This window comes from Heterocephalus glaber, unplaced genomic scaffold (genome assembly GCF_053883595.1).
Source record: "Heterocephalus glaber isolate CG9 unplaced genomic scaffold, H.glaber_assembly_v1.0 deba00001463, whole genome shotgun sequence".
Lineage (NCBI taxonomy): Eukaryota > Metazoa > Chordata > Mammalia > Rodentia > Bathyergidae > Heterocephalus > Heterocephalus glaber.
In genome coordinates, this window is record NW_028258310.1 from 6,825,983 (window position 1) to 6,849,275 (window position 23,293).

Here is a 23,293-nt window from a genome sequence, read left to right on the forward strand (position 1 = left end):
GTTCCAGGTAATTTCACATTACAATACTCATGCTGTACTAATAATAGATGCCAGATGAAACTGAATATGCATGCTAAGTTTTAAAGGATACCCTGAGGCAAATACTTTTCTTATTCCATATAGCTAATTTCTGATTGGCAAAGAACAGCATTAAGATCAGTCATATTTCTCTGTTTTCTTACTCCTTGGATGAACATGTTAAGCACACAGATTATTGAACCATATATTGAATTGGAAACATTTTTGTGTTCATTTTTAGCAATGTATCAAAAGACAGTACATGTTAAATAACTTGTTAGTATCTACTCCTCCACTGAGCAAAATGTATAGCATTCCAGGAGATAAGTTTCAGATTAATTTTGGCAAAGAGGCCATTTGGCCAGGGGTAGTATGGTTGCTATTACTGTTGCTTAAAAGTTCGATCCCAGGAATATTTCTTTCTTAAAGAAAGAAGACTCTCTAAAAGGATGCTTCACTTCTTCATGGATGCTTTAGTGTACTTTAACAGGATTGCACGCTAAGTCCACCTGTGGAAGAAGTGAAGAAACTCTCAGGTCACTAGGAAGATGGATCTGAGGAAGCCTAGACACTATGCAGAATGAGCAGCTTCACTGTGATTACGTCCTTCTACTTGAATGTACCTTTAAATTGTAACTATCAGCTGAACCCTCCTGTTCACTTTGTTTTACATGTTTAACATTACTTTCCTGATAATGAGCTTGGCTATCTGTCCATTCCTTTAATACAGGTCCCTACAAACAAAGCCGCTGCTCTCCTACAAATGCAACAAGGGTTATCATCCCAGAAAACTCTGAGCCAGAAAACTACCCCAAAATAAGCTTTATTGCAAGAAAAGTGTCATATTTCATACATAGACCTACGAAAACAAAACCAAAAACCGTAAGTTTTTCCTCACAAACACTTGATTATAAATTTACAGTTTTTCTTTCTTTTACTTATTAAGAACAAACAAAAAGAGTAAAAAAAAAACCCCAAAACACTGGATATAATTGGTTACTAATCTTTGGTCAACAGAGGTGTGGGAGGAACAACTGGGAATCTGGGTGTTCTTTGGCCATTTCACATACGAGGTTTGGTCACTAGTTGAGGGACAGGTTCTTGGGTAAAGAAGAACACAGAGACATACTTTTATTAGCACCTCCTGGAACAATATCTTTTTAAATGACTAAAGCAAACTAAACATCAATTCATTGTACAAACATCTTTCATACACAATAAGCTATGATAAAATGAGGCATATGGTGTATAACTACAGTATTAATGAAAATTCTAAAAAAATGGATTTAAAAAAACAACAACATATATTCCTTGGCTGCACTGAATGATTTGTTTGCACATATGGCAATCCTGAAATAGCTTGAACATAATAAATGCACCATTAATCTAAGACAGCACCAAACACTAGGGAACGCCAGGTGTTCCTGTTCAAAGGAATGGCGATTCTTCAGCTGCCTACAGGACCACAAGTGCACGGCGCACCCTGGGTAGGAATGAGGTGTTGTGGGTAGCACATGTGGGCCCTTGAGGTTATGAGAAGGAAATACAGTACAGTCTGGCCTGCAATGCTAACGGTCTCACAAGCAGTCATGGTATTTTGCTACAGTGGTTGTGCTTCATCTTCCATTGCCTGGTGTATCTGGTGATGTGAGATATTGTCATGACGAGCTGCTCTGGCTTTGATCTCCTTTCCAAAAGATCTAACAACATTCATGTCTATTAAATTATTATGCTGCCCATTCAGCTCTCTGAGGCTTTCTTTAAAATAATCAGGTGTATACCAGTTGGACGACTGGCAGAAAACCAAAGGAAACATCTCTTGAATCTACTGAATTTTTTTAAAAGCACCTCTAAAAGAAATAGCTCAAATGTATAAATCTAAAGAAAAACAAGTGAGTTTCCCTTTTTGTTTACATAGTTTGTTCATTTCTCCATATATTACTGCATTAAAAATAAATAAACATCTATATTTTTTTAATTATCAACTATAGCAAAATACCCAAAGTGTTACAGACTGCTAACAGGAAAAAAAAGCTCACATTATTTTTGTGCATTTAGTGCCATATGCTGATCTTTTGAACATTTAGGTTTCTTTTTTAATACATTTTAAAATGAAGTTATATAAAAAATACAGTAACCACAGTTGCCTCTGTACTCAAATCTTTGGCCATACCAGTCTAAATTATCCCTTCCCTGTGAGGGTCAACACTCCAAAGTATGAGGCAGGGAGGACAGAAACAAATGTCATGTTTTTCCTCTTCAAAGTTAGTCACTGACTTTTCAAATGCTTCTGCTGGCTGGCTGTGCTGGGATCTGACCCTGGAGCCAAGTCGGTGAAAGGTTAATACAGCTGAATCTGCAGCCTCATTCTGAGCTCCTCCCCCAGCTCCCCCATGAGGTAGTCGTCCTCATTGCTCTCTTCTAGTTTCCTAAGCTCCTTCTTCCTGTACAGAGGGATGCTAGCAATTTCCAGTGTGTATGTGCCGGGTATGAGCCTCCTCTTGGCCGTGTGCAGGTAGCTGAGCCCATTCCTCTGGTGGATGCGGAAGATGCCCTCGTCATTCCCTTGGGAGATGACATAGCGAATATGGTTGTTAAGGGGCTCAATGGCGGGCATGAGTTCCAAGATGTGCTCCTTAGAGCCGAGGCCGGAGAGGTTGAACTTCATGTTGACGGGGCTGTCCATATCCACGCTCTCCAGGCTGATCTGTTCAACCTAGGGAAAGAGCAGGAAGTTGTCTGGAGTGAGTTTCAACAGCACAAGTAGGGTACCTGGCAGGGGTGGCTCTTGGGGCCACAGCCACAAGGACAGTCTGTGGCTTCCTGCTTTCCCTTTCTGCACTAGCAGAGGCTGTGACAGAGGCTACTGTAAATTCCCGACAGCCCAGGAAAGGTCTTTTCCACTTAAGATACCCTGTAAATCTTTATGACTTTGCGTTCAGCCTTAACAAAGTCATTAAAGTTACAAGACTGAGGCTACAAAAAGAATTCACATTTCAAGTTTTTTCAAGAGTTTATGGAATAGCATGCTTATTAATATTTTTAAAAGACAATTTAGGAAATGAATATAATTTTGTTTTTCCTGGAGTCAAAATGAGAAGTGCTGGTGTTGTCCAACAGCAGGGCTTGCACCAGAGGAACCTTCATGCTCCAGGCTCAAGGCTCAGCTCTGGTCATGAGGCCCTTGAACTCGGAGTTCATGTGAGCCACCAGTGCTATGGCAGAGTGAGGGATGTGCAGTACCCTCAGGGCTGCAGTCGGAATCAGCTTTGATAAAAGCCAGTGGGTGTAAATAAGGACCAAAATGTATAATAGATATTGTGAAATTTAGGAAGGAAATGTTCAAATGGGAAGGGGCACAGGGGAGGGAGGAGGGAGAAAGAAGGAAAGGAAAGAAAAAATCAGAAAAGAAATGGAAACAAAGCTCTTGTAAATAAGAAGGGGAAGAGGGGTAAAAGGGAGGGGAGTGGAATGGGAAAAAATTAAGAATCAAGATATATCATGCATAGGTACAAATTCCATACGATGAATGTGATCATCATGTACATCTGCATTGTACAAATAAACTTAATGATAAAAAAGCCAGTAGGGCAGGACCACATAATTCATGACTCAGATTGCCAGATGGCAAGTGCAAGAATGATGCTTGAGACAGGCAAAAACCCATGTGGCTTGACTGGGGGCCTATCCAGTAAGCACGTGGCCACAGCGGCTCAGAAGGCTCAGAAGCCCCCATCAGTGTTCAGACAGAACAATGTATAAGACCACACTGGAAAGGTTAGGTAAGCAGCATATCTGGTTTGTAGTTTTGGTGACTGGATGAATAATTCAGTTGTCATACTCAAACATCCATTTGATTCTTTAGCCTACGTAAGGTAAATGTAACCTTGGTTTATTATAAAATAGAATCACAGACTTTTCGGCCAAAGAAGATAAAGTTCTGAGCCCAAGAGCAATTGCCAATTCACATAGCCAGTTAGTTGTTGACTGGTTTTGTGGTGGGACAGTTTCTCAATGACATTAGCTAAAGAGTAGAAGTGCCACTCCCATTTGCCATCTCTGGTCTTTAGGGAAATCACCAACATCTCTAGATACTGGATATGAATCACGGACATGGGGTGGACACCTGTGACATATGTACCAGACACTGTTCCTGGCATCTCCCATGTTCAGACTCAACCCCTCCATAAAACTTCAAAGGTGAAGTCTTTTTAGTCTCAGTTTACAGGTAAAGAAAAATAGAACACAGGCATCACTAGAAAGAGTCAAGGTTATGCTGAGAAGCAGGGAGTCTGTAGCCCACCCCTCAGCCGTACTGCTGAAATGCTGTTAATAGAAACAGTAGTGACAGGAAGCTCAGTTATTTAACGATAACATTTTTATGGCAGAACATCTTATAAGTAAGTAACAGAATATGAGACCTAGTTAGACGACCTACTAAAAATTAAAGCTGGCCTACAGTGTTACACATGTATAAAACAGAACTGAAAAAATCCAAAATAATTTCATTTGTTTGAATCACGTCAAACTACTTGTTTCCTAAATGGACACTTTCTACCCTTTGACATAAATAAACCAAAGAAAATGATCTGAAACTGAATCTTCAAGTCTTTCCTCATACCTTTGTGCTTTGGGCTATTAATTAAACTAGTTTTAATTTACTTCTCTTTACCATACCATACATTAGTTCATCCATGAAATCTCCAGATAGGTGTAACTCCTCTGAGGTTGAAGCTACATGAACTGTACAGTATGCAGGATTCCATGTAGATACATTTTGTGTCAAGAGGGAGTGCGATCTACTCACGGCAGTGGGTTCTGGGTTGTGCACACTCCTCTTCTGCCTGCTGTCTTTTTTGGAGTAGCCGTTAATTTTGCACTCATAGCATGCTTCTGGGGACAGAGCATTTTCCTCATCCACCTCTGTGTCCAGCGACAGATACTGCCCTTTGCTGAATCCCATTCCTGAGACACAGTGGCTATTTACAAGAAGCAGAATATTTTGGACATTATCATTAACTTGGACAATAGTTTTCCAGTGGCAGAGCAAGGACTTTTCAGACATGTGGCACCAACAGAACACACTCTCATCTCATAGCCATGAAAACCTAATTGTCTTCATAGGTCTTTTCTTCAATGCTCAGTCATGATTATTTTCCTTTGTTTTGAAATAGCAAAATTCTTCTCAGAGTGAGCCTCAGGCTTCCTCAATTTTCAGTCCTATTAGATTAAGCACTTGGGGGAGTTTAATTCAAGCAGTTATAAGCAGGTGTGAACTTTCAGAAAATGCTAAGAGAAATCCTTTGAGACTGAAGTCTGTGTTTGCTGCTAGGAAGAAAGTTCTGTGCTAGAGTAGTAATTCAGAGTTCAGAACTGACTCTAAGTGACCTATGTCTTGCTAAAGCCTTTTTAAAAAGTAATATTATATACTAATATTGGACAGATTGGTCCATGTTCTTCAGTGTCTGCCTCACCCACTGCTCCTACTGAGGAAGAAGACCCTGACAGATTCTTAAATTCCCAAATTCTGTGTTCCTGACCTCTGCTGTGTTGATGACAGATGCAAGTGCCAGTAGTCAGTCATGGCTAAAAAGATTTCAGAAAGTGCAGTTAGTGGAAGGGAAGCCAGGCTCAGACTGGCCATCCTGAGCACTGCCATGCAAACTAGAAACCATCTTTGCTCAGTGCAAAAGCCAGATGAGCAAAAGAAAGAGATAGAATATGTACAAGAATCTGGGGTGAGGGAGCCATTTCCACTTCCACCTCTCAGCCCAAGTATCTATGGCAACTTGTGAGCTGCAGTTTAACACTTGATCTTAGCCAAAAGGCCAAGAAGCAAACACACTGCAGTTTTAAACATACACCTATTTCTGGCCTTGGGTCTGACTGAATCGATTCAGGCCACTATGAGGGCCAAGGAGTTACACAGTACTTGTCCTAAAGTTCAAGACTTTGGTTCATCACAAAGGAGGCTATCCTATACTACAGATCCAGTCTGTGTGCCTTCTTGGTGTTTATTCTCATACCCTAAGAGCTCTGAAAAACACTATCACCTCTTGTGTTTTAAGTGCTGTGCCCTTGGCTGCAGTGGGAGGTCACACTCACTGTGGGGATGAAGGCCACCCTGGCCCTGATGGACCACACTTTGCTGTTGGGAGTGGGGGTGCTGGGTCACCTTACCCCTGTCCCACTCTGTAGTAGCCAGGTGGACATCCGCAGAGGTACCCCCCTTCTGTGTTGGAGCAGCCGTAATTGCAGGGGTTCTTGGAGGATGAGCACTCATTCACGTCATGACAAGCACTGGAGAACTGGTCAAAGGAGAACCCTGAAGGGCAGGCACACTTGTAGCTCCCCAGGGTGTTGTAGCAGGAAGCAGAGCCGCAGGCACCTGGGTTGGAGCATTCATTCTCATCTATTAAAACAAGGTAAGAGACTATTACACAGGGAAGGGGCAATAACATGAAGAAGAGCTGAACTCTCAGAGCACCTGTGATTTTCTGAGGGAGATAACTTTAGAACCTGATTAAAAATTTTTATATTGTAATGGCAGACTTGCAAATTATATGAAATTAATGTCTTAAAAAAACCTTGCTTTGCCTTTATATATTGTTTGTACTATGTTTGCGGATAGGAAGGCAAATAGATATATGCAATTTGCCTAATGAATAACTCTATTCTTTGAACAGAAAGTTATTTCAAAAGCCTCTATTTTAGGCAAATCCACAGAGAGATTAACAGTTGCTAGGGCCTGGGGGAGGAAGCAATGACAAATGACTGCTTTTAGATATGGGGTTTCTCTTTTGGGTAATGATAGTGCTCTGGAACTAGTAATGAGAATGGCTGTACATCCTTGTGAGTATATAATAAAAACCACTTAAATGTGCATTACAAATGTAGAAACTTTATGATATGTGAATTACATCTCATTTTTAAAAAAGCCTGTCTGTATATATGTATCCATCTCTCCAGCAATTTCCCAAACCTTCATTATATATGGGAAAAAAGTATGTAAAAAATTAAAACCATGAAAGCAAACACTATTTAGATTTATGGGACTAACATAGGACAGCATTGCTGCCTGAGCACCTACTGGTGCAGCCCATGCCTTCTGACATCTCTGTCTCCAGTCATCAGCCCACCGCTCCCTTTTACTAGTTTAACAATCAACATTGTGCTAAAAAGCTTCACAGTAGGGTAATTATAGGTTATACTTTCAGTTGCTGCTATCAAAAATTCAAAGCCCTATCGTGCTTTTAACCTTGGAGAATGCAATTTTGCTCCTGTCTGGTTGATACATAGCACATGGTTTGACTCCTTTGGGCTTTATTGTAATCCCAATTTCACCCTGGGCACAAATCACATCTGTTGCATGGAATTCCTTCAATTCTTACGAGTACATACGGAGTGCAGTGTCTGTTTACCTAACATGTGACAAGTATGTATTTCAGCCCATGGGGAAGTGGCCCATGTGTAAGTAGGTATGCTCAGGGAGCAGAGTGGAGCCAGGAAGAGCTCGCCTGCAGTAACTCCTGAGATTACGGAAGAGGCAGCTGGGGGCTCGGGGAGAAGGCTGCTCAGGCAGGAAATGAAAATTTGTTAAGCACAAGACAGAGGTTATTGGAAGGGTACACGTTATTAGGTACATTTTTATATCACGAGTATAGTTTCAGAATTAAATGAAATCATTAAATATAGAACTCTTAGTCACTGAATATAAAAAATGCTTGATTACCTAATATGTGAAAATTCTCAGCTTTTATTAAATGGGGAAAGTATATAAATTCTCAATAACTTGGCTACATGGACTATAAATATAACTTATTTTACTTCCTACATAATAAGACTTGGAATTCTGCCACAAAGGCTCATCTGCTTTTATAATTAGATCTGGCATTTGTATGCAGTATTTCTCTCCTCACTGGGAATCTAAATTAGATTATAATTTAATGACATGATCCCATCATAAAAATATTTAAACTTTGTGTTAGGTAGAAAAATTACCAGGCAAAATCAATTAAATGAATAAATTGCATTTAAATCTATCACAAGAATATTTTTAGATATATTATTATTTTTTGGAGGGACCATGGATATTCTCCATATTTAAATGCTATAAATGTATAACATGGCAAAATTTTATACACATGAATACATATAATCTTGTTTGAGACATGCTTTTGATTGACTCAAGCCTTGCTAAGCTATGCATGAATTATTTTGGGTTTTTTTTTTTTTTGGTACTGGGACTTGAACTCGGGACCTTGCGCTTGTGGGGCAGGCGCCAGAACCACTGAGCTAAATCCTCAGCCCTGCATGAATTATTTTGGAAAGGCTACCAAAGAAACTGGATATTCCAAGCACCAAATATCAAAAGTTTTGTATAGTAAGATACCATTTTCTTCATATGTAAATATTAATTCACATGTTAGTTTTGAATTATTATAATAGTTGTAAGTAGTTGAGAATGTTACCTACATCTGTACAATGAATCTATTACAATGTTATAAATTCTCTGTGGTAACTAGATGGGAACTTTTTAAACTGCTATTTGAATTGATAGCTTTTTTTGATATTAACACTTCTGAGAACTTACCTTTCTTGAATTGGTGACAGTATTAATAATGTTACAGGTTTACAATTTTGTTTATGACAAGTATCTAGTGCACTGACAGCTCTGCTATTTACTAGGAGACTTGGGTAAACGATATTCTCCCATTGATCACATGAATGACTGGAGATATTCATACCAGTAGTCACAAATAAAAATGTCTGTGGCCTTTTGATTTGTATTTTGCTATAATTTTTGTTCTTTTGTTAATTTGTTGCTTTTACTGATGTTGCTTTTATTTCCCTCTATTTCTGGTGTATATTTGAGTTAAAACTCCAACTGTGATATGTGGATTCCAGGTGAAAAAGGTAGCAATTTTATTAGAGACCAGGTGGATTTCTCAACCTTGCACTGAAGAATCTGAAATAAATCCCTGATGTGTCTGCCCAAGGGCCTGTGGCTTAGAGACAGCCATTTCATGAAGGCAATCTCACAAATTAACACTTGCAAGTGGGGATATCTACTCATTTGCTTTTAGTTTTGGACTCAGCTTTCCATGGGCTGAAGGCTCTCTCCTTGTTGGAAGGCACAGAGGCTTCTGGCTGGACTCCAGCACACGCTGCTCTGGGCATGACTGCCTTGAAGAAGTGTCCACCCCAAGGATCTCATAAGGGACTTGGGATATTCCCCACTGACTTCATTTTAAGTCAGGCCATTCCAAATAGTACCTCCACAGGTACTACTGCCCTTGTAGCTATTATTTCAGAAGATGTTTACAGACAGAAACTTCAGGAAACATGACTTGAATTGGTAGTTCATGTATGTTCCTATTTCTACTGACATTTTCCCTAAAGACAAGAATTCTATTTAAGCTGACATAATGTTTACTATCAGAGAATCAATTCTTTGCCATAAGTTCTAGAGAATTAACCAAGAAGTTCATGGCATTTACTAAATGAAGCGGTGGGCCTCATATTTTATAAATACTACAATATAATAAGTTGTTCCACACTATTTTAATAGCTAAAAGATAATATTTCCTATATTTTAAAGGGTGTGCCTGCACTTTGCCTTGGTTTGTGAAGGACTTTTGCTTCATTTATTTTCTGTGAAGAGAAAAAGCAGTGTGTTACATTTATGAAATTACTTTGATTGACTATGTAAATGATCATTCTGATAATTCTTTAAAGCTTTATCCTTAACTCCGTGATCACTAATTGGGTTTTGCCTTTCCTCCCAGGAGTGTGTATTCGTGGTGTGGCAAAACATCTGTCTTAAACCTGGCATAAGCCCATGGCATAGCTAAGACCCTTACAGAGTGAGTTTCCCTCCTTTGAAGTTTATCTTGCTTTTTTTTTCAATTCCCTAAACTGTCACTGGTAATTTCTTTTGAGAAGACTACAAAGGATAAAATCAGATTAATGTATTTACTGGATCTCTACAGCACTGTATTTGACTAATGTGTGGAGTAATTTGAATCACTACAGAGAAGCTACAGGAAGCATGGTGGCCTTCTCGGCAGGACCACTGCTTCCCTTTTGCTCCACAGTGCCAGCTTCTAACTTCAAAATATGTTGGACAGCACGTCTGTGAAGTGCACTCAAATGGAGCCAAGGAATTAGGCGATGCTAAGTAAGTTGGCTGAGTATTCAAGCAGAATAATGTTTGCTTTGATCACCCACTCCTTAAAAAGAGAATTTCCATGATTATCATCAGTGCAAGGAACAGAGGTCAGTGTCTACCTATTTTATTTTATAAACACTTTTGTCTGGAGTTGTCAGCAGTATTTGCCATAACCAGTTCCTTTTTCTATTTTAAAATACTGCAGTTCACGCCCTTCATCAAACCTATCTGATAGGAAAGCACAGATAAACCATCCTCATTAAGTTGATCTGAATTCCTTTAGATTTGTAGGAAGGAAATGGACCAGTAATCCTTTAAGTTCAAAGTTTAAAGCTTCAAATTACTGATAAAAGAACAGCTGACCTTGGCAAGTGAAGGTGATTCTTGACACTATCTTCAGAAACTTAAAGTTAGATCTAGCAGAGATTTAAAATGATAAAACCTCTAGTTGACCTACCTCTAGGTACCTGAAAACAACATTTTTACTATGTAAATTTTCAAACATACACGAAGTATAAAGGCTAGTAGAATAATCCCCATGTATCAATCTTAAGTACTGTTCTTAAATTCTAGGATTCAAAGACTATGTTGCAACTTCAATCTTGATAATTTGTTCATTTGATGCAGTTACTTTATGGTGAGAAAAGCTGTTGCTATGGGACCCAGTACTTACCGACACACTGATTCCACTGGTAATGCTGGATGTATCCTTGTGGGCAGCCACACCTGTAGCCTCCCAGGATGTTCTGGCAGCCATGCTGACACCTGTGGTTTCCATCGCATTCATCCACATCTGCAAAAAATCCAGGTAAAAATCATTATGTCTTTTTCCCCTCTCTTCTTCTTTTTTTTTTTTGGTACTGGGGATCAAACTTGGGTCCTTGAACTTTTGAGGCAGGCGGCAGAACCCCTGAGCTAAATCCCCGGCCCTCCCTCTCTTATTCTTAAATGGATTCCAAACCTAAAGTTTTGGAGAACAAATAAACAAGGCAAGGTACACAGAGAGGCTGTGATTATCTTCCAAGTCACATTGTTATTAGTGGTGGTGCAAAGAATAGTTCTGAGATAAGAAACCACCTCATTTTTCTGCTCTCTGCCAGACCATGGCACGTCAGTGCTCTGAAAACAGCTTCATTTTAGCAAATCAACCATAGCAACCACAAATGTTGTGCATTTCGGATTGATTAACTGCATATGGTATGATTTATTTGGTAAATTATATGTATTTTTTTCATTACATATTCCAGTAGATTCAAAATTGATTCACATGTAATCCCCATTTTGAGAAAGGTACAAGAATTAGAGATCCCTAAAAATATAATGGCTTTGTACATGAAATTTTTTATTGCCATTCAAGATTAATTAGAAGTAAATCCCTTTTAAGTATTGGAATATATTATTTTTAGACAAAATGTGGTATTATTATACATATGGAATAATTCCTTTGTTCATATATGCATACTTTTTTGGAATGACAATTGAGGCTTTGAAATCTACTCAGCAAGAGTGAAATAAAATTGGCATGTCTGATGTGTGTGTAACAAATTTACATGCATAATTAATAAATGGTATTTTATGTGGATGGTCACAATCCGAACTCACATGTGGCAAGCAACTGTCAGTGTACAATGCTTTCAATTCTCAGTGATTTCAAATATAAAATATTAAAACTGAAATTCTTAAACTTTTTGGCTAGAAATAAGATACATACATTTTGAATATATTTCTAGAGTTCAAAATCCTGTACATAAAAAAACAAACAAACAACCCCAAATCCTGTATATCTAGAAAAATTCATTAAAAAATAAATCAGTAGAAATACATTTCAATACTATATAAAAATGGAAAGGGGATGTACATAGTCTCATAATCTCAGACTTGGGTATTTTGTAAAATATACCAATCTAACACATTTGTCTTATACACTAGCACGTGCAATGTGAGTATTAAAGAGCTCTATGATATTTTGTTGACTTGAGGCAGATTCTTACTTTGTTCCCACTTAAATGTTCCTTTGGACTTTATAAGCGGAAGTACCTACTGCAGGCGAGGCCTAACAGAAAGTTCCCACTGTAGAAAAGAAAGTGATGAGGGACGAGTCTCAGGCCATGAGAATACAAATAGCATCAGTTTCCCCAGTGCATTCAGTGCATTTCTCTAATTCTCTATGGTGACAGGTTCTCGCTTTACGCTTTACACTGACACATGTAGGAAGCATGGGACAGAAGCCAGAATATTATTATTTTCTGGTATATTTGCTCATTGTTGTAAATCATGTTAGATACAGAATGCTTTTTCAACTCAATTATTTTTCAGATCAATGACTAAATAATTTTGGTGATTTTAGAAGTTAATTCAAAACCAGAGAACTTTTGTTTAATCACATTCAAGTTTTCCTCTCTTCCCAAAGTGCTATACAAAACTTTGTAACCAAAAATCAATTGCTTAGATTGATTAAATTGTGTTAAATGTTCTTTATTTTGTAGGAGAATGATTTAAATTTCTCATTGAGTGGTTTTCAAGTTTAAAAATATACACGGTTCACTATTATAAGATTAAGGATTTTTTTTTTGGTACCAGATTGAACTCGGGACCTTGCGCCTGCGAGGCAGGCAGCAGAACCACTGAGCTACATCCCTGGCCAAGATTAAGGATTTCTGAGCAAGTGAACTCACCTTCACAGTTCAGTCCAGTGGCATCAAGAGAGAACCCTCTCTGGCACTCGCAGCTAAAGCTCCCAGGAGTATTCTGGCAGATTCCTTTTGCTCCACAGAGTGAGGGCTGAGACCCACATTCGTTGTTGTCTAACAAAGCACCAAGAAGGCTGTCAAGCTTCCCAATCACTCATTATAGTACTTAAATTTCACTACATGAAGTAAGAAGTGATGTATGAAAACCTAACTTTTCATTATGTGAAAACTGTATTGTAGAGAAATTTATGCCAGAATTCACTGTCATATTAAAGCTACCACTGGTAAGAAAGAGTATATTTCTAAATTTTGAAACTGGGAGGTATTTTAGGGTGATTTGAAGGCAAATTAGATAATGCAGACTGAAAGTCTTTAACATATGCCTTGTAAAAATAAAAACAAACCAATGTATGCATTACTATGTTCTACATCACCACGAGCCTTTAATCATATTTTATCTGAACACCATGGGTGCATTTAGAATGAGATCTAGAGGCTCTGCATGGAATAAGCCTACTGTGGGTGTTCACAGGCTCTACAGCCTTCTTTCCCTTGGACACTATTCTTGTGAAAAATGTCTACATTATTAGCAACTTCTTTAGACCATTAACTATAAAGTACTGGTTCTAAACAGAAGTATGAAGACATTATTTAGTTATCATTTAATACACAGCTTTTATGCATCTACCTAAAGTCTGTAGAAGTTCCCAGCTGTGATTGTGCCTTACCAATGCATGCAGTGTGATGCTGGGTGAAGCCAGGTGGACATTTACAGGTAAAGCCCCCCAGGGTGTTGACACAGAGGAACTGGCAGTTGTGTTGTTTGGTTTGACATTCATCGAGATCTGAAATTAAAGAGAAGCCCGTGGAAATCAGAGTAGGGTTACCTGTGTACACACCCTTTCTCATGAAGTCACCCACTCATGAAGTGGGTATGCATATATATTTGAAAGCCTTTAGCTAGATTTTTGGGAGAATTTTTGTGGGCTTCCATGTGAATACGGTAAGTAGTTTCTTTTCACATGCTTATGCAGCACAAATATTATGGACTACGATGACAGGATGGTGAAGTTAATACATAATACAGGTTTTCTTAAAATAAACTGAATGCCCAAATCAGAGCAGGTCCCATGAACTTTTCCCAAAAAGTTAATATGTGAAGGTTATAACTCCTGCATTTAATACAGCTTAGTACATGACTGATCACTTATTCTTATTAAAGGAGCAATTAAATAAAAATAAAACAGAATCTGGAAGCTGATAAAGGTCCTAATGCAAAAGTCCAGTCACATTCTCCAGATCCAAATGAAAACATCATTTATAGCACAGTAAATAACAACACAACCTCTGTAATTTTAGTTGTAAATTGTATTCACATTTAGAGTCTACTAAAAGAAACTAAAAATTTCATTTTAGTTTAAACTGAACAATTTAAAAAATATATTTAAATCTACCACTATATATATATATATGAATGATTTATTATTTTATAGCTTAAACACTTTAGGTACATTTTATAAACACTGTGCAAAATTAAATTCACCCATACCAGTTCACTAAATAGGTTCAAGAAAATATTAGTTTTTTTTAATGTCTTGGAAATAAAACTGCATTTTACTAAGGATAATCTATATTTAATAAATTTCCTCAGCCTATTAGTTTAATACTGATTAGGCATCCTATAAAATGAAATATACTAATGTAGTATTTACACTATTTTAATGACCTAAGTTATAAGTTAGCATGATAATTTTATCACTACTTAAGCAAAACACATACATTTACCTATTCATTTTCACTTTTTTGGAGTAAATGCATGATAAAGATAGCTTAGAGAAATGAAATCTTAGGTAAGCAATAACAAAAAATAAACAACAACAAAATCTTGATTCACTTCAATTCCTCCCTCAACAATATATATATATATATTTTAAATAATGTGGTTTGCTATATAGGAAGCCAACTACTATCACTTGGGTTTTAATTCTCTTTGCCATCTGCAGTGGACCCCTTGGTAGGGATGATTTTCTATGGCTAATAAAATAGTCATTGGAAGATGCTTTTTAATGAAGATGATGCACACCGTATAAGCCCTGCTGACCTATTATGTGCGTGTGAAGGAAGAGGAGAGGCAGACTCACAGCTGCTGGCAGTTCCTCTCTCACCTTTGCAGGTCTTTCCGTCCTCTTGCAGGATGTAGCCCCGCGGACAGGAGCACTGGTAATTCCCTTCGGTGTTCTTACAGATGAAGTTGCATGGTTTTGGGGACTGGGAACATTCATCAAGGTCTAAGTAAAAGTGATGTGCTTGTTACTAAAATAAGTAATTTAATGGGATATCACATAAGCAGATGAACTATGGAGAAAAAGTCCCCTTCCCCCTGGCCTCTTTCTTCTTAATGTACTGGAGATTGAACTCAGGGCCTTTAACTGAACTACATCCCCAGCCCATTAAAATGTTTTATTTTTATTTTTATTTTATTTTATTTTTTTAAGTTTTGGGACAGGGTCGCGTTAAGTCACTAAGTTGCCCAGACTGTTCTCAAACTTGTGATCTTCCTGCCTCAGCCTCTCAGAGCAGTAGGATCATAGGTGTGCACCACCACATCTGGCAGATGTTTAATGAAAATCAAGTAAAATACTTTGGAAAGATTCAATAAAGGCCAATCCTCCCTTCCCAATTGTCATAGGTTGGTATGGGTGAGATAATACAAAAATATGAAAAGTCAAAAAATTCTATACTAAGACTGTTTTCTAAGTAGAAATTTTAGAAAATGCTTAAGTGCTATACTTTGTATAGTGAAAAGGCCTTCTCTTTAAATACACAAACACATTCACAGTAAAAGCTCTTTCCCTTCATCACAAGAATGACAGATGTGCTATTTATAAATTTTAAATTAAAACATAAAATTTTGAAAGTATACGTTATAATTTTATGTTTCCCTGGCTGAATATATGTTTTTTTGATAAACTGAGCAATTCTGCATCCTAAATGATTAGAAGAAGGGCAAGAACTGTGTTAAGAACCACATTACTGAGATAAGTGACATCACTTTAATAAAATGTCTACTTCAAAGCTCCCTAACAAAGACACTGTATGACAGAAGCGATTTGTGCCCCAAGTCGCGAGGCCCTGTGCCTCACCTACACAGGACGTCCCGCTGATGTCTGTGGTATAGCCAACCTTGCAGAAGCACCGGAATGAGCCCATGGTATTGATGCACTGGCCATTGGTGCAGAGGTCTGGCATCACCTTACATTCGTCAATATCTGTGGAGAGAGAAGATAAAACAAAACAAAAAGAGAAGTCAATATCTATGCAAAGTGAGAATGATAAGAATGGAAGTGAAATCAAAGAACTGAGGTAACAGCACATGTTCGTGTTAGCTGTGGAGTACCTTCTCATTACTCAAGGAATGGCAACATGAAAGGGAAACAAAAATAATCTAAAGGGACAAACAAGGCCATGTTGAAAGCTTTTAGAACAACTCATTTTGCAATCTATGGATTTTTTTGTGATCCAGAAAGCTACCTCTTGGAAATCCAACTAACTTGGAATTTGTGATAGCTTCCTGTTGTCTTGGCATCAAGTTCACATTTACATTAGTCTCTGAAGAAAAACTTTTGTTAGCAAAGGAGTCATGTAAAGACTGGGACTCTGTTCAGTAATGGAAGAAAATGGTATTTTTTTAGAACAATGCTATATTAGTTGTACAAAAAAATGGAAACCATTAATTATGAGATTGGCTAGTTTGTGACTATACTACAAATAAAATGAGTTCCTAATAAACTCAAATAAGCAGTATTTATTTAAATAAGGCAAATATAGTTTTGAGGTTATAAACAGGACTTTTGGATCAGATAGATTTCTTCCAGTCACAGGTTTAAAAAAAGGGTTTCACTTGCAAACATGACTTATTGCTACCTTAGCTTTGTGCTTCAGTTTCCTCACCTGTTAAAATGGGAATAATTAATTCTGCCTTAAATTTGATATAAAAATAAATCTTAAAATCTCTAAAACATTAGCTGAAGCATTCTATTTATATATCACAACACACATAAACATACAAATGTTTTCAGCTATTACTATCATTTCAACTATTATTAATCAGTTTTTCATTTTTCCTTCAAATTCATCTGAGTTAAGGACATTCTTTCTGTTGCTAAAGCGTGTGCAGCTCCTGAGCTCCTGACCTCTCCCGTCCGTGGTGTATCCTGGGCCATGAGGACACGTCTTTTTGTACTGGGAAGTTCCAGGAAGTGGGCAAAGCTCACACTGGTGGCCCCAGCCGCGCCCGCCGTCGCAGCAGCATTCTGACTTTGTGACAAGATTGCGGCTGCTGGAAGCCATCTGACACATGGTCTGCAGCACCTCTGCAAAGCAGAGGCCCTGTCGATTGTCTGGAAGGACAAAGCAGCAGGAGTCAGGGCCAGGGGACCCACACTTCATTATCTTGGCTTCAAAGTAAATACGACAATCAGTGCTTTCCTTCTCAGCAACCATGTTTTAAAAGATAAGCACAGTATTCATTCATATGGACCATTTACACTGCTTACTCCACTTAACAATTACGGTCTTGTTGCTAGTAAAGTTCCGAGTGCACTTTTACTATAGATAGTTTATTAAATTTGGCAAAAAGTGATACTATAGAAACCTTTAATAATGCTTTATAAATGATCACAGAGGAACTAATATCAGCAGAAAATTATTTCCTTGTAGATCATGTTTTCTATTTTCTACAAGACTAGTTATTAATAAAGGTCTAGAGTAGAGACAATAAACAAAGTAAATTTTATTAAATAAAAACTAGGATACGAAGCAGCTGACATCATTCTGAGAATACCGATACAAATGAAATAAGTTCTTTTCAGACCATATCAAGTGATCAGTGTTTGTTGTTCTCCTTTTCTTTGTATCCCTTGATTTTTGCCATACCCCACTTCACCTGCCAACAACAGCAACGCTCATAATGTGTGCATTTTACCATTAAAAAACTGGATAACATATGAAATTTATATTTTTCACAAGAAAAAGTTTTGTGAAACCCTTTTCTGTGAAACAATATAAAAATTAACTTTCATTACATTTTTGAAATGTGGCGTTTACTTTGCATTAATATTAGCAGCGCTTACATCACATTGCAAATATTTTCTTTTGGAATTAAATCATCCCCTGATGTAAGTTTTATTGAAGTTACATTTTCCATAGAGTTTAATTAATATTAATTTTGGAAAAACTATTTAAGACTTTTATTTATATTACACATAAATGTGCATATATGATACACATATACAAATACGTCATTTTAATAGATGTGTACCTTTAGGAAGAAGTATATGGATTACTTGGATGAGATGATTCATTTAGCGGACAAGAATATACATGTGGAGCTCTTCTGTGATGACATCATAAAACAGATATTTTATTTGCCAAGTGAAACACAATTCATATATCATCTTACCAAGGCATTCAGTGCCTGAGGAACTTGACTGGAATCCTTCATTACACTCGCACCTATAGCTTCCAATAATGTTAACACAGCGCCCGTTTTCACAGATTCCTGGCTTGGTCCTGCATTCATTTTCATCTTTAGAAAAACATATAATACAAAAAATGAGCAGCTTGTAAAATTAAAATTTGCAAATTATCTTCTAATGGGTTATATCTTATTTAAAACTTCTCCATCAAAATACTAATAAAATGGGGTTAAAAACAGCCCAGTGTGAATACTGCCTTATCTTTTACCTCACTCATCCAGCTGGGTTCTTTAAGTGAGTGCCTTCTTCCCACCCCAGCCACTGCAGGGAGGAGTGGGGTTCCACAGTGGCCTCCCAAAGGGGTGGACTTGTCCTAAAGACACCACACCAGGAGGCGAGGAGCCTGGGGTTGGAGAATATGAGTTTGTGGGCCATGACAAGGGCTAGGGACAGGGAGGCTGGAGGAATTTGGGATGGTGATGAAGAGAAAGCCTCCCTCACAGGCCAGCCTTGAAGGAAAAGCCCCAGTACTGGCTTTGCACAAAACCACAGTGGTCTGTGAGGGGGGTTAATGAGAAGGAATTCAGGGAGTGCTCATCGTGTGGCTGGTGATAAATAAATCTATTACAACAAAGCTGTTTTATTAAAATTCCTTAATGTGTTTACTTTATGTTTCATAAATTTTTGCTTTTTTTTTTTAAGCGATGTTGGTAAGATCAGGAGGGAGCTCATACTACATCTTTTTAGTAAACTGCTCTTTTCATCTTTATACATTTTAATATTTTAGTCTTCAATGTAAACTTTTTTCATGTGCTTTCTTTTCATTACCATTTTCGTTGAATATCTTGTTCCATTCCTTTATTTCCAACCTCTCATGTTTTGATTTAGGTACATTTATTGCAAGAAGTATCTACTGTATTTAAAAACTACTTTAAAAATACATTATCTTTTAACCAGCAATTTATACTATTTGCCTTTGTTATGATCACTGATATATTTTGATTCTTATCTGCCAATTTATATTATTTTTACTTATTTTATTTATTTATTTATTTATTTATTTATTTGGTACCGGGTATCGAACTTGGGTCCTTGCGCTTGCGCAGCAGGCGGCTAAATCACTGAGCTAAATCCCCGGCCCCAATTACGTATTTATTTATATTATTTTATTCTTAGTGTGCTATTACCCTCTTTGCTCAACATTTGTTGGATCAATCTAGTTTCCTATGCTTTCCTCTTGCTCCCAGCTTGTGTTTGAAAATCATGATATTCTTTCTTTCTTCTTTGTTCCATTAAGCAATCTGAACAGCACTTCTCTTCTTCTAATAGTGTTAATATGTATCTGTTTCAAAAGCTTCTGGCCATAACAAGAACTGTGCCATGAATTTACTTCTCTGTTCTCGGTCACCTGCTGTACAGATGTGATCTGTAAATTTTGACTTGTTAAATTTGTAATGTACCATCAGCAACTGTGTAAATAATGAAGTTTACTGGCTTACTTTTGCTTTACATTACTACGTTTTCTTGGATTAAATTTTTAAACATGTACTACTGTATATAGTTTGGTAATTATTTCAGCAAGGGTATGTGAGCGGTATATAAATATAACAGATTTTTGATGGTCTTATTTTTATTTTCACATTTCCATATAGAATTTTAGTTTAAAATTATTTTCCCTTAGATCAATTTGAAAATATTTATTGTTTTCTTTTACCCAATGTTACCTTTTCCTTTATAGGAAATCTGGTTTCTCTCACTGGCAGTTTTAAGTATTTTCACTTCTCTATTAGTGTTTTGAAATTTACCATGCTCTAACTTGGTATAGATATCTTTTCCCTTTTAAGGAAAAGCACATTCTCCAGAAATATAAAAGTATATGCAAAAGTAAAGAGTTAAAAAAACTACTACGTCTAGAATCTGAGGGTGCAAGCCTGTTATCTTGATCTGTTTCCCTAATGTCATTCCACTTTCATTTTGATTATATTTTAGTTGTCTGAATTATTTATTTCTAAGAAGGCTCTTACCTGATATACTGCCTCAGCTCTGAAGTATTAATACAGCTTTTGCACTGGAAAGATGACTTGATGTGGTTCAAATCAGCCTTTTGTCTTTTTTTCATCTCTTGAAGTAGCTTTGGTTTCCTCTAATGGTTTTCCTTTGGTTTTTCCCTTGCACTTAATTCTGGATCACTTTCCAAGATCTCACAATTTACCCTTTCTAGGGAATCATCCACCCAGCATATATTTTCTAGTAACTCTATCCTAAAAACCAATCTCACTTGATTGCATAATACCCCTCCAGTTGCTGCTACGTCTATTTATCCTTTAGAACAAAACTTCTTGAAAGAAGGATCTATGGCTGTCCTTTCCACTTCTTCGTCTCTGTTTCTCATTCACATGCTGCGCCCCTTCACAGCAACTTCCTGAAAAAGTCACTGGATCTAACTGTTACTTCTCTGTCTATACCTGACTCTTTGTCTCAGTGACATTATACAAAGGTTACTACTCCCAAACTACTTGAATAATATGTTCTTTTAATTGTTAAGATACCACAATGGCCAAAAGAACTTCCTGCATCACTGACTAGTATTTGTCTCCTACAGACTTTTGATCACTGCAAATACTGTGCCGGGAGCTCAGCCACTGTTTCTTGTACTCTGTGATTTCTCTCCTAGTGTCCTCACCGATACCATGATTTGCCAGCAACTTATATATTTGGTTATATATTTGCAGTGATGTATATATCTGCCTAGTTGGTAGTGTCACCTGGAAAGTTAATATGTATCTGAAACTTAGCATGGTCAAAATAGAACTTTTATTCTTTTGTGCCCCCAACCAAACCTGGTCCTTTTAGCCTTTTCCATATCAGTTAGTAGTAGCATCATTCAATTAGGTATTTAAGTAAAAATTCTAGGACTCATATTTTATACTTTTTCCCCTTCATTCACTATATCCAATCAGTCCATCAGAAATCCCATCTCTTGGGCCGGGGATTTAGCTCAGTGGTTTCGCCACCTGGTGCGCAAGTGCAAGGACCCGAGTTCAATCCCCGGTACCAAAAAAAAAAAAAAAAGAAATCCCATCTCTTGATTATCTCCAATGTATGTTCTAAATCAGTCCACTTCACTAATCTTCCACACTACTATGGACTAGTCTGAGCCTCCTTTTCCTCTCATCTAGGTGATTTTTAAATAGCCACTTAAATGAGATCACTGCTTCTGCCCTACTTCCTTAAAATGTATTACCTACAAAGGCAGCCAGAGATCTCTAAAAATGTAAATCAGACAAAATAACTAACATTTAATCAATATGCCAAGCATTAAGAGTTTTACATCAATCTTTAGTCATGCCAACAGTCCTATCAAATAAGTGCTCTCATCATTCTTATTTGTTTTCTATGAGGAATCTGAGGCACAAAGTTATGCCAACTTGCCCTAGGTCACAGAATTAGCAGATTTCTCAGATTCCCAGTCTGCCTCCAGGAACTTCCCTCCAAATCTACAGGGACCATAATATTGATTATGTCCAAAGCAGGGTGTAAAGAGTTAACCCCACAATTGGCTTCTTTCGAGAAGTAACACGCACCCACATTTCGTTCCCATGACTAAAACCTTCTAACTAGAAGGACAATGTTCTAATTATAACCATATATTTTGTCTATTCTCTTCCTAATTTGAAAATGCTTTGTCTTGTCTTTTATGAGTCTTGTTTATATTAATTTCCATAGAAATGGCAAAACTGCACCTCCTTGCATGTAGTTCTGCCCTTGGACATACCTTGCCTTTACCCCAAATGACTGCCAACAAAAATCAGTGCCTGGGACTGGCCCATGCCTTTGTTGGTTGCACCAACATTGGTAGTCCTGGTGCCCTGCTTTCTCTCCAAGTTTTGTCTTTTAGTTTTATTTTGAAGGCTTGTATCATATACTGGGCAGGATACTGGAACCTATATGGAGGGGTCTCCAATACAAATCACTTTGCCATGGTGAGAGCTCTTAGCATAAAACCGGCTTCTTCACAGTGGCTGCAGGGCCCTTGCCTGCCTGAGACCTCCTTTCATGCCGCTCTCCCGCCCAGATTTCAGCGATGCCGGCCTTCACTCCTGCTGCAGGGGCTTGGCTCTTGCTATTTCTTTATTTTTCATTTCTGGATCTCACCTCCAGTGTCATCTAATCACAGAAGCCAGAACTCTCACTAAATCATGAAATCTTATTTTCTTAAAAAGCTTGCCACAACATGAAATTATCATTGATTTATTTTTTACTTATTTGATGTCTATTTCTCCCAAACTGCGACACAAATTACTTGGGAGTATGGAATATGTCCCTATAGTTTATTAATGTATCCCCCATACCACAAACATCATAGTTGTTCAATAAATATAACTGAATCATGGACAACTGTTCTGCAATAGCGTACCATTAGGCAGTGTGCTCTTTTTTGATGTGGATTTAAATATTTTTACAAGACTTTCTCCCACCAATAACCAAATGTATTTGATTTTCTGCTTATTTATTCAGTTTTCTTTTTTTAAGGAATTCATTTATGCACATATTGTGGATTTGTCTTCCATCCCTTTTATCTTCTTTTCTTTTTTTCCTTTTATCTTCTTTTTGATTCCTTTCATATCCACATTTCCGGCTGTGTCTTTCGTCATTTGTACCTTTTATTATTTCTAATGGAACTTTAATTCTGTAGCAGGTTTATTTCTTCCCTAAGCCTTTCTAGACCATCATTTCTTTATATTATCTTTAATTCTCTTTTACAATCTCTTGTATCTTTTACTATTTTTCTGTAGCTTTACCTTTCATCCTGACTTCTATAAACACTTTTTGTTTATAATAATATTTTGGCTATTTTTTAGAATTGCTAATTATAAAAACAAATTTCCTGCATAAAATGAAACTCTTCTACAAAGATTTTATTGATGATCAAAAAT

The 23,293-nt window shown here is 37.3% G+C and overlaps 1 protein-coding gene across 1 annotated transcript in view; it reads right to left on the reverse strand.

The window, feature by feature from the left end:
- Positions 1–1,975: 1,975 nt before the first annotated feature.
- Fbn2 (fibrillin 2) overlaps positions 1,976–23,293 on the reverse strand; it is a 247,670-nt gene continuing 226,352 nt past the window's right edge. The window contains exons 56-65 of the mRNA XM_004854441.4: positions 18,341–18,466; positions 17,073–17,279; positions 16,023–16,148; positions 15,045–15,167; positions 13,608–13,724; positions 12,865–12,993; positions 10,863–10,982; positions 6,199–6,430; positions 4,826–4,997; positions 1,976–2,734 (exon numbers count right to left, since the gene is read on the reverse strand). Of these exons, the coding sequence (XP_004854498.2) occupies positions 2,360–2,734; positions 4,826–4,997; positions 6,199–6,430; positions 10,863–10,982; positions 12,865–12,993; positions 13,608–13,724; positions 15,045–15,167; positions 16,023–16,148; positions 17,073–17,279; positions 18,341–18,466 (1,727 nt within the window). The 3' untranslated portion in view covers positions 1,976–2,359. The remainder of the gene's footprint in view (positions 2,735–4,825; positions 4,998–6,198; positions 6,431–10,862; positions 10,983–12,864; positions 12,994–13,607; positions 13,725–15,044; positions 15,168–16,022; positions 16,149–17,072; positions 17,280–18,340; positions 18,467–23,293) is intronic.